The 12,491-nt window shown below is 45.5% G+C and overlaps 1 protein-coding gene across 1 annotated transcript in view; it reads left to right on the forward strand.

Moving 5' to 3' along the window:
* The window catches only part of LOC142563503 (uncharacterized), a 36,636-nt gene extending 24,495 nt beyond the window's left edge, over positions 1–12,141 (forward strand). Inside the window, exons 2-3 of the mRNA XM_075674052.1 lie at positions 11,572–11,795; positions 11,853–12,141. Of these exons, the coding sequence (XP_075530167.1) occupies positions 11,572–11,795; positions 11,853–12,141 (513 nt within the window). The remainder of the gene's footprint in view (positions 1–11,571; positions 11,796–11,852) is intronic.
* Positions 12,142–12,491: the final 350 nt, after the last annotated feature.

Here is a 12,491-nt window from a genome sequence, read left to right on the forward strand (position 1 = left end):
CTATTTTGAATAGCACATGCCTCTAGGCCCTTGTAGTTCAAGGGCTCTGGCGAGGCAGCAGTGCTCCAAGAAATTTTACCATCTTATATATTTTATATTTTGGCATAATGGTCTGGCATAAGTTAGTGTGCGACACGTGAAGCGTTCGATTTTGAAAGGGTGATCACGGCGGGGAAAGATGGCAGGGGATGGCCCAAAGAAGTCTCGCGAAGTGATGCATGATGGTAGAGCTTATGAAGAAGTGATAAGCGAGCGATTTTACGCCGACATGATAACACATGCAGTTCAGCACGATTCTTTAATGAAGTGACGCTGGTGTGACGTGAGTAATCCGAAAAAATAAAACGCACAACACGGTTCTGCTGGGCTTCGATGTTTTTAATATTGTAGACTTGATCGGGATCCCAAATGGCTGAGGCATATTCTATTTTAGGACGGATTAAAGTGATATAGGCCTGTTTACGTAAGTGCGATGGGGTGTGTTTCAAGTTACGTTTAAGAAACCCAAGTGAGCGGTTTGCTGAAGCAAGGGTGACGTTAATATGGTAATTCCAGGACAGGTGAGACTGAAAGTAAACTCCAAAATATTTGTACGTGGTCGTAAGTTCCACTGAAGTATTATTTAGCAAGTAAGACGTTGGAATTCGAGAAGCTTTTTTAGAGAAAGGCATCAACTTAGTTTTTGAAGGATTTAGTGTCATTAGCCAAGTTGTGCACCACGAAGTTAAGGAGTCAAGGTCAGATTGTAGAGATTGGCGGTCAGCTTCAGAAGAGATGTTGCGGTAAATAACAATCATCAGCGAATAGCCTAACTCTAGATTTCAGGCACGAGGGTAAGTCATTTATATAAATTAGGAAAAGCAATGGACCGAGCACACTTCCTTGAGGAACACCGGATGGGACTGGGACGAAAGGAGAGTCGAAGTTATTGACGGACGTGAACTGTTGTCTATTAGAGAGGAAGGCTTGCACCCATGCCAGAACAAGTGGGTGAATATTAAGATTTAAGTTTTAGTAAGAGCCGGTGGTGAGGAACTCGATCGAACTCTTTTGAGAAGTCAAGGAATATGGCGTCAATTTGGACGCCGGCGTCCAATGATGAGTGTAAATCCTGAGTAAATCCTGCAAGTTGTGTTTCACATGAGAAGCCCTTGCGAAAACCGTGCTGGTATTTGATGATGATATTGTGTTCCTCTAAATATGTAATTACTTGTGAGTGTATAATGTGTTCCAAGAGTTTACAGATGGTACTAGTTAACGATATAGGTCTGTAGTTAAGTGGGGATGCGTAACCTCATTAATAAACACAGACATAACCAATAATATAGAAAGACGAATAAACCGTCAGAATTAACCCAGTGATAAACACTGGGGCCGCACATTTCAGCTTCACTGGTTTACCATCTGTACAGGGTGCATGGGCAGTAATTTTTTCTGTTATTGTCTGTTGAATATTGTATAATGTTGTGCCAGTAAAACATGTTGGGCTAGTTGGTGCATTGTATTAGTGCTGCTTTTTTGTTGGTTTTTTCTTAATGTTGTACCCTTCTTCCTTTCGTAACTACTATTTTCTTCCCTCTCACCTGATACTCCAACCTTGCAGCCTGCGAGGTATATATATAAATAAGTACATAAGCGCATGTAATTCATTCATCTCCATGCACCTCGCACCATTCCTTGCTCAACCAATGTTACTGTGTTGATGTCTCGCAGTGTGCATCTACACTAACTGCCATTTGCAATTCGGTATAGCTTGTGAACAGTGTAGCGCATAAACATTACATGACATTAAGGTTGTGACCCATGCGGTGCATAAACAAACCTTGTAAAAGATGACATGTTGTATTGTTCAAAATAAGACAAATTGTATATATCGCAGTTACTTTAACAGCATTTAACTGATCCCTTGACAAAAACTTCACTTCGCATAGGTACCAACACGCGCACTGAATCTGCAGCTTTTTTTGCTTATTCATGTAGTCGTTACTGCATGGCCACATTGTAGATTTGAAAACGAAGTTAAATAAATTTGTTTATTGCGACATAACAATGTGCGTAGATCACTGTAATTGCAACACCAGCACTTAATACAAACATGCACACTATAGGATGCGGACAAATGCTCAGAACAAACTGCAGAATGTTTGCATCCTGATACTTAATAAAGTGAACAGTTTATATCCATGGCTGTCAATGGGAGGGAGAAAGAAAACTTAATTGTGTTCGTGGAACAAAAACGCCTTGATAAGCTTAGAGATATAGTCATTGCTTAACACTTTCGAAATGAATAATTATAGCTTGCTATCGACATTGCAGCATCCTGTCGACAGCAAATAAAGGAATCAGGTTTTCGAGCTCTGAACATTTAATTGCAGAAAATGCAAGCAGGCATAAAATTCTGCCAATATAATCTGTTTAGTAATACTAAGTTGGAATAAACATTGAGACTTGCATTTGTACTTTCTCTGGCTGAGCAATCTAGTTTGAAATGACTCCCATAAGCATGTCGTAGCAATGTTATCTAATACAGGTTAAATGCATGACTAGCTTAAGAAATATAGATGACTGCTATAAATTACAGTGAAGAAACTATAATATTTATTAACATTAATAATATAATAATAATAATATTTATTTCCACAAAACAGGCTAACCGTGAGCGGCGTGTGACGCTGAGCACAAAGCTGAAAAGTTCTACGGCAAGTGCGCCTGCCGCTGGCCTACGATCCTGATTTATGGATAGCGCGTATTGATATGGTCTTCTTAGAAGTTCCGAGTATACTACCAGCGCGAGACACAGGACAACAAAGTGGACGAGAAGCGTGTCTTTTAGAATGCTATCTTACAACGTACAGGTTTCCGCAAACGTGACGGTAACTGCTCGAAACATTTGATGCGTCGGCTTTCGCGCCTTTAGAAATGTTTAGAGAGGGCTCCCATATATATATTCGCAGAGCAAGCACGGTGATGGACGAACCAGGCTAGCGCTAAGATTGAATTTCACAACACAATTTTCATTCCACGTCGTAATCACACAGATCATTTGAGGCTTCGTTCAGAGGCACACGCGGGCTTTCGGGTTGGTGCTACTTGTTGAGTTTGGCGTAAGAATATGGCTAGGAGCAGGCACCACATATGCTCAATCATGGGCAATATGCACGCATCATTTCTCCAGAAGCAGACGCCGACCACGGGTAGCGCGAGGATCTTGTTGGGCTGACAAGACGACTTCGTGGCAGCCGAATTCCGAATACTGCTTATGCGGTAAGGGTAGCTATATGAACTTGTCGATAGGTCATCTTGTAGATTGTTGTAGCGCAGACAGAAAGAAACGGTCATAGAATATAGATGAGACAACACACAGACAAACAACCTGCAACCAGCTGTTTACGTGCGCCATGTCGCACTGAACTACAGAAACCGCCGTCGCGCACTCCAAGACAAATCTTAACTAACGTTCTTAAATTAGTAAAGGTACATATTATTTGCTACTTATCAAGACTACTCAATAATATTATAATGTAAACGTTTTATTCATTACAATAAAATAATTATGCAGCGTGTGCCACCAAAGCTGGCAGTAAGCAACACTGGGAGTCGCACCCGTCGCATTGTTGAAATCGCAAACACGTGAAATGAGCTCTCTAAAAATCATTGATTGCCACACACCGAAGCACCCGCCACGTGAGCGCGACATGGGGGAAATGTGTGGCAACCCGCAAGCAGAGAGCAGAAGTAATGACCTCCCAAGTGACGTCACACGCAAGAAGGTGGCATGATATTTAACGGGCTGATTATTGGAAATTCGAGTTCAGTTTATGCATTGCGTTCGCCTAAGGTTAAAAACATAAATGCGAGTTCAACAGCAGCCAAGTCAACGCTTGGGATCGCGTGCCATTTTTTTTCTTGCCTTTTACTCTTGGCCGGCGTGGCCCTAGCGCGCATGCACACGAAAGTAATGAAATAGTGAAAACACGAAATAATGCAGTGCGGCTGTATCATATCTTTTGTGCGCTTTGCTCTTTGTGGACTACAGCGGTGTGGGTTATGAGAAAGTTTCAGTGCCTTTTTACTGTAACCAGCGAAGCTATATTTATAACCACATTGAGTTGCACGGTTATTGCTACAAACTGCGTGTTTTCTTTGCTGTTTTTTTTCGCTACCAACGATGGGTTTTCGCAACCGCGATGGGTTGTGCTGCTATGCTAGGCGCGTTCTTGCCAACGCTTCGCTCTATACGCGACCCGTGGTCGGCACATTCAAGCAGTGAATAGGCTCCGTGAAGTTACCCAGACGGCGATACCGTCGGCGGACTGGTAGCGCCACTGAGCGGCCACGAGATAAACTCTGATGGGAGATGTGCGCGCGCGAATTCGGGCGCGGGAGCTTTGCGAGTCATGTCGAGCGGCGTGCCCACGTTATTGGCGACCAGTTTCGGCGATCTTAACGACCTAAGCTGTTTTTTCCGCGGCGGGAACCTTCGTAAAGGACAACTCCTTTTAGAAGCCGATCATGTGTATGACGTGAAAGAGCTGCTGCATGATGGTGGTTCGGAAATCACGGCAAAGTGCATACCCCGAACCAGAACCAACGCACCTGCGAGATCTGTCAAGATTGATGATGATGATATGTGGTGTTTAATGGCGCAAGGGCCAGGTTTGGCCAAAAAGCGCCATGACGAGTGGTGATGTTGACGATGTATTATGGAGATGTGACTTGGCGGTAAACTGGCCTAAAAATTGTCGCTGTAAAGTGCGTAAAATCTACGTGTTATAAAATTATGGCGATGACTAATGACGAGTACTATGAACATTAAAATCCATCGTAGAAGAATGATGCAAAATATAAAATATATAGGATGGTAAAATTACTTGGAGCACTGCTGCATCGCCAGAGCCCTTGAAACACAAGGGCCTAGAGGCGCGTGCTACACGAAAGACCTATCACAGCGGCATCCTCTGAAGAGAGGACCCGCTACGAACATGTGGGGCTAAAAACATGCAGGACAACATCTTTCAGGAAATTTAGTACTGTGTTGGTGTCAAATAAAGTTTCTGGGCCGAGTAGCATTACGGGATGTAGGGGGATGTGCTGCCGGTATGCTAGGGGAAAATGCTTCTTTCTCTCGGATTCGGCTGCCCGACACTCCAGGAGGACGTGGAGGACGGTCAGCCTCTCCCCGCATCTACCGCAGGTTGGAGGATCATTTTCAGTGAGTAAAAAAGTTATGTGTGCCAAATGTGTGTCCTATTCTGAGGCGACAGAATAGGACATCTGTTCGCCGTGATTTTGTTACGGAGGGCCAAGAACCTAACTGTGGCTTTATTACGTGTAGTTTATTATTTACTTCTGCGTCCCACATACGTTGCCAGTGGTTTCGCAGTTTTCTTCTTAAGAAAGGCTTCAGGTCTGTGACAGGGACCGAAGCAGTAGGACAAACTGCATGCAATGAAATGGATGTGGCCATCTGGTCCGCTAGTACGTTTCCATCAATGCCCCTATGTCCAGGCACCCAGCATATAATCACACGTTGGTTAGATATATATGCTTTACACAGTACGGAGTAGAGTTGATTAATTACTGGGTTTTTGTGGCTACAGAAAGACATCAAGGCCTTCACAACACTAAGGGAGTCCGTATATATAACTGATTTCTGGAATTTTGATTTATTTATATGCTTTGCGACCGACAGCAGTGCGTAAGCCTCAGCCGTAAAGATACTAGTTTCCGGATGCAGTACATCGGTTTCCGAGAAGGATGGACCGACGGCTGCATAGGACACCCCGTCGTGTGACTTCGATGCGTCTGTGTAGAACTCCGTGCAGGAGTATTTGTGCTGGAGTTCCCGGAAATGCATTTGGATTTCAATCTCTGGAGCGTGTTTTGTAACTTGCATGAAGGATATATCGCATTGTATCAGCTGTCACTCCCAAGGAGGTAGCAGCTTGGCTGGATGCATTGGGCGGAGCTCGAGGATTGGGACACGCATTTCGTCACTAAGCTCCCTCACACGCAGCGAGAAAGGCTGTCTTACGGAGGGATGATTATGAAAGAGTGTAGCACATGTCGTATCGTTAATGGAATTAAAACACGGATGCTGAGAATTATAGTGGACTTTCAAAAAATATGTTTGGCTGATGTATGTTCTCTGCAGATGAAGTGACCACTCATTTGATTCTGCATATAAGCTTTCAATAGGACTTGTTCTGAAAGCTCCAGTGGCCAGTCGGATTCCTAGATGGTGGACCGGATTTAGCATCTTTAGCGCGCTCGGGGCTGCAGAATGATAGATCACGGCACCGTAATCCAACCGTGATCGGATGAGGCTCTTGTAAAGATTCATTAAACATTTCCTGTCGCTGCCCCATGTTGTGTGGGATACTACTTTGAGTAAGTTCATTGTTTTTTATCATTTAACCTTGAGGTACTTTATGTGTGGAATAAACGTTAATTTCGAATCAAGTATGATGCCTAAGAACTTGTGTTCTTTGTTCACAGGAATTCGCTTGACCATACATTTCGATACTGGGTTCTGCAATGAGCCCTCTCTTTCTTGTGAAAAGCACACAAGAACTTTTGTTGGGGTTAACTTTAAATCCGTTTTCTTCTGCCCATTTGGACACTTTGTTTAAGCCCTGTTGAACTTGCCTCTCACATACAGTAAGGTTGCATGATTTGAAACCTATCTGTATGTCGTCTACGTAAACAGAATAAAAAATGGCTGGCGGTAATGAAGCACAAAGGGTGTTCATTTTCACGATGAAGAGCGTGCAGCTAAGTACACCTCCTTGAGTTACACCAGTTTCCTGTATAAAAGGTCGCGACAATACATTGCCGACTTTCACGCGGAATGTACGGTTGGACAAATAGCTTTCTATTAGGACGAGCATATTGCCACGGATGCCAATTCCCGACAAGTCTCTCAAGATTCCATAGCGCCACGTAGTGTCGTACGCCTTCTCCATATCGAGGAATACGGATAGGAAATATTGTTTATGTAGAAAGGCGTCGCGAATGCTTCCCTTAATGCGCACAAGGTGGTCGGTTGTGGACCGCCCTTCTCTGAAGCCACACTGAAAGGGATCGAGGAAATTGTTGAGTTCAAGGAAATGTGTAAGTCTGCGGTTAACCATTTTTTCAAAAAGCTTACAAAGACAATTTGTCAGAGCTATCGGACGGTAACTTGCCGCCAAGGAAGGGTCTTTACCCTGCTTAAGAACAGGGACCACAATCGCATCTTTCCATGTGGATGGGAGGTATCCCGTAGCCCAAATAGCGTTGAAAAGCGTGAGTAGTGTAAGTTTGGTGTCAGTGTGTAAGTTTCTGATAATTTCGTACATGACTCTATCAGGTCCCGGTGCAGAGCTTTTGCATGTGGTCAAGGCAGCTCTCAACTCAGCAATACTGAACGGCCGGTTATAAGGTTCATTCTGTCTGGATTTTCGTATTATTGGCTTGCATTCTTCTATTTGCTTGTATTTCAAAAAGGATTGCGAATAATGGTTTGAACTCGACACGTTCTCAAAGTGTTCTCCAAGTGAGTCTGCCTGATCTTTCAGTGTTTCACCTTGTGTGTTCACCAAAGGAAGTGAATATGTTTGTCGCCCTTTTATCCTATTAACCCTGTTGCAGACTTTGGCCTCATCTGTATAGGAGTTGATACTAGATAAAAACTTCTGCCAACTCTCTCTTCTGGCTTGTCGGCGGGTTCGCCTGCCTTGGGATTTTACTTTTTTAAAATTGATAAGATTCTCCGCGGTGGGGGAGGCGCGTAGCATCCCCCACGCTTTGTTTTGTTTCTTACGAGCGATCCTACAATCGTCGTTCCACCACGGGATACGCTGTTTGCATGCCAATCCATTTACTTGTGATATACATTTAGTTGCGGCATCTATTATAAAGGCTGTAAAATATTCCACGGCAGCCTCAATTCCTAACGAGGATATGTCATCCTATGATATAGTAGTTAAGTTTCGGAATTTCTCCCAGTCTGCTGTCTCAGTCTTCCACCTAGGAGCCTGTGGTGGATATTCGTCTTCTTTAAGTGTTCTTAATAGTACGGGGAAGTGGTCGCTTCCGTAAGGATCGTTCGTAACTTCCCATTCTAGTTCAGGCAGTATGGACGGAGAAACTATGCTCGGATCAATTGAAGAAAAGGTATTGTTTGCAACACAGTAATATGTGGGTTTCTTCTTTTTTCAGAAGGCACGCACCAGAAGAGAAAAGGAACTGTTCAACAAGACGACCTTGCGCATCTATACGAGCGTCGCCCCACAGGGAGCTGTGCGCATTGAAATCGCCAAGAACAATGTAAGGTTCTGGCAATTGATCAATAAAGGATTGGAATTCATGCTTCGTTAATTTGTAATGTGGGGGTATGTATAGAGAGCTAATTGTGATGAGTTTGTTTAGGAGTACAGCTCGAACCGCCACTGCTTCGAGAGGCGTTTGTAGCTGTAAAAGTTGACATGCAATGCTCTTATGGACAGCAATGGCAACACCGCCCGATGATGCGACAGCATCATCGCGATCTTTGCGAAAAGTAATATGCTGTCGGAGAAAGTTCGCGTTTTTGGATTTTAAGTTTGTTTCTTGTAAACACAGCACCTTGGGATTGTGTTTGTGGATTAGTTCTTGAACATCATCAAGGTTTCTGAGGAGACCTCTGACGTTCCACTGAATTATCTGTGTATCCATATTGGAAATAAATAGGTGCTGTGTGTACGGAAACGGGTATTAATTAGAGAGATTTCAGAGATTAGATTACAGAGCTCTTTCGAGGCCCTGTAACCGGGGTTTTGCTTTTTCTGAAGCGTTCGAGGGAACCTCGCCGCTCCTTAAGCGCTTGGTGCGCCGTGGGGATAGGTGTGGTGTCCATTGCCTCTTGTGAGGCGCCGGACACGCGCTCTTGCGAGCGAGAAGTTTTTCGGGAGAGTATCACCTCGGAAGGCAAGACCCCTGCGCCCACCAGCCCGGAGGTCGATGGGGCTCCCTGAGGGATTTGACTGCGCCGGCTGTTGCCAGCGCTGGAAGTGGCCGGGGAGGTTGGGGCAGCCTCGGCTGCGCCCACCTTCGGGGTCGATGGCCCCGTCTGCTGTGTTGGCGTAGCAGCGTTAGCTGCGGCCGCCGCGGGGACGGATGGCGTCACTGCCGCCTCGCTGGGTGTGGGTCGGACAGCCGCCGGAGACCGTTGTGGCGCTGCCCCCTGACGCGTCACGTCGGCAAAGGTGTGCTTTGGCAGGAAGGATACCCGCCTTCGTGCCTCTTTGAAACTTATGTTTTCTTTTACTTTTATTGTAACTATTTCCTTCTCTTTCTTCCAAGATGGGCACGACCGCGAGTATGCAGCGTGCTCGCCTTCACAGTTTACGCAGTGGAGAGAGTTTTCACAAGATTCAGCCGTGTGCTCATTAGCACTGCATTTAGCGCAGGTTTGGCGGCCTCGGCAGTTCTGTGAGCTATGACCGAAACGCTGGCATTTGAAGCAACGCAGGGGATTTGGAACATATGGGCGAACACGGAGCTTGATATACCCGGCCTCGATGGACTCGGGCAGAACGCTTGTGCCAAAAGTAAGTATCAGGTGTTTGGTCTGTATTTCCTTGTTATCCCGCCTCATCTTAATTCGCTTAACGTTGATGACATTCTGCTCACTGAAGCCCTCCAAGAGCTCAGCCTCGGTCAGCTCCAAGGGATCGTCATCGGAGATTACGCCACGGGTTGTATTCATAGTACGATGCGGAGTTACTGTTACTTTGGTGTCGCCAAATGATACTAGATTGGGTAGCTTTTCATATTGCTTCAGGTTGTGGAGCTCCAAGAGGAGATCACCGCTTGCCATTCTGGATGCTTTGTAACCTGTGCCAAAAACTTGGGTCAGAGACTTGGACACGAGGAATGGTGACAGTGTTCGCACGGCTTTGTTTGGTGTTTCGGAGTGGACTACATGGAAGCGAGGAAATGTTTCTTTTTGACGGGCAAAAAACTCTGAGACATCATCGGTGCGCCCCCTCTTCAGGGAGCGATCAGGTAGTGGTGGAAAGGAAGTAGCCATAAAAGATTGTAATTTCGGCAGCAACGCCAGCCACCCACCGTGGAGTCCTACAAGGGGACCCTGCAGGGCATGTGAAACACGGCCTGCAGACGCCAGCTGTACATTACTACTATAACCAAATATGAAATAACCTAGGTTGGCTATTCACACAAGGTTAACCCTTGGTGCCTGGAAAAATTGGAAGTAAATGGAAGCTAGGGGAAGACAGGAAAGATGTAAAGTGAGAGATAGACAAAGATTGGAGGGAGAGAAAGACAGGAAAAGGCAACTACCGATTTCCCTCGGGTGGGTCAGCCCGGGGGTGCCGTCTATGTGAAGCAGAGGCCAAAGGGGTGTGTTGCCTCCGCCGGGGGGCCTTAAAGGTCCAAAACACCCAGCATCGGCTCAACCCCCAGGATCCCCTTTTCCCCAGACACGGCTAAGCCGCGCACGGCAACACGCGGGAGGGTCCAACCCTCGTGTGCTCGGGTCCGTGGTGTCGCAACACACCAAACGCCTGCTGACGCAGACGCCCCTGCGGGGATCTGTCAAGATTGACGTAAGTTGCCCAAATATTAATTGTATTGTTTGAGAGCTGAAAGTTAAATTCTTTAGGTTGACAAAAACAGAAGGGTGCTGGCGGCGAGATGCAATTGCCAGGCAGGAGTGGCTGGAAAATGCAAACACGCTGCTGCTGTCGTGCTGTTTGTGCACACCACCACGTGCGACAGCAAAACAAGTCGACCACGAGCATGGGGCGTTCCTGCTTCCAGGAAATGTTATCCCAAGCACTCACTAGTCGAAGGCACCTTGAAAGAGCCTGGTAGGGTTTCATGACAACGCTCATCTGACTGAAAACGTTTGTCACAAGGTTGGCATATTGAAGAGCACTTAATAATGACCATGTTTTCACGTTTCAATACGTGCCAAGAGTTTTCCCGTCACTCACGTCCTTCAATTCTTTGATAGCATAAATTGGCCACTAGTTAATGCCCTACGCGCCGAATCCCAAAGCTTACCTCGTGATCCCACACAAGCCATCTTTCGCGGGTCGCCTTCATTAAACCTATTTGACTGGGAACGAATTTACAAAATATTTCACTGCGTTTTTTCTGAGCTGCACGAGGGCGGGCTCATTCTGAAAAGGATCAACTTCATCGAGAGGTTAGTAATTTTTTTTTACCTGCACGACTGACCAATGCTTTTAGCTGTAGGGTAGTCCACCATTCAGGCAGAGCTAAATGTTATATGAATTGCATAAACATGCAGAATTTCCGATCAGTTCTTCCCGGCATTCCCCGTGTAGGTTGCCTGACCCACTTCTGCAAGTTTACAGAAAATACGTGGAAATTGAACCAGGGGATGTAGCCACTTTGTGTACACGGACATTGGCAAACAAAGCTCTCTGAGATAACGAAAGGTTTCCCAGAATTACTGCCACAAAGGTGTGACACATCGTTTATTTGGAATGGACAGGAAAGCATTTTTCTCAGTACATTGAGTGAATATTTATTATCAGTGATAAAACTTTTTTGTAGGCACACAGGATCCTGACTTGCCCTGAGGAGGGCCTTTATGACCGTGCAAAGCGCATGGTAATGGAGGTGCCCTTCAGTGGTCCCTCTGTCCAGTATGGAGTGGCAATGGAGCCAAAAGCTCGTGTAGCATTTCAGAAAGAGCATGAGGTGACAGTCGCAGAATTCGGATTAGTTGTGTGCCCCGAGGAGCCTTGGCTGGCATGTTCACCTGACGGCATATTTAGGTAAGGAGTTCCGCAAACTTATGTTGTTCAGACCACACCAGCGTGTTTTTTTTTCAGAGACAAATATGTAGAAACCATCCTGCTTGAAATAAAGTGCCCGTACAGCCGTAGAAACACCACACTGAAGAATAAGCCCTTGCTAAATTACTTGTGTGGCGATCAAGTCATCTCCCTACGACGTAGTCATCAGTACTTCACTCAAGTTCAGATCTGCATGCATGTGCTCGGACTCGATGTGCGCCACCTTTATGTGTACTCGAGCGCAGACATGCTAATGATACCTGTCAAGAAAGACAGTGACTTCCTGCTGCCTGCAGTGCCAAAGCTGAGGCGCTTTTATTTTTAGCACTTTTTGAAGACATTACATGAATGTCCAGGCCTATGAGGCAAACCCAAAGAATGAAAATGTGGACTGCAATACAAAACCGCACGCACGTGAAAGGGCTGGAAGCATGCCATTCCTGTGGATTCAAGCATAGACACATCAATAACGTGATCAACCTCCTGTCATCTGCACTGCCAAAAACTGCCATATTTTGATACAATTTCAGATGTGCTGGCTGTGATATTTACACCAAAATATACATATATGTGGGTTGTGCAATAAATACACTTCATATAACGTCCTTTGCAGGGCAAGTCCCCCTCTTCATTCACTGTTTTGCAAAGATAGGACTTTTCAAATTGGTTGTTATA

Source organism: Dermacentor variabilis, chromosome 11 (genome assembly GCF_050947875.1).
Source record: "Dermacentor variabilis isolate Ectoservices chromosome 11, ASM5094787v1, whole genome shotgun sequence".
Classification (NCBI taxonomy): Eukaryota; Metazoa; Arthropoda; class Arachnida; order Ixodida; family Ixodidae; genus Dermacentor; species Dermacentor variabilis.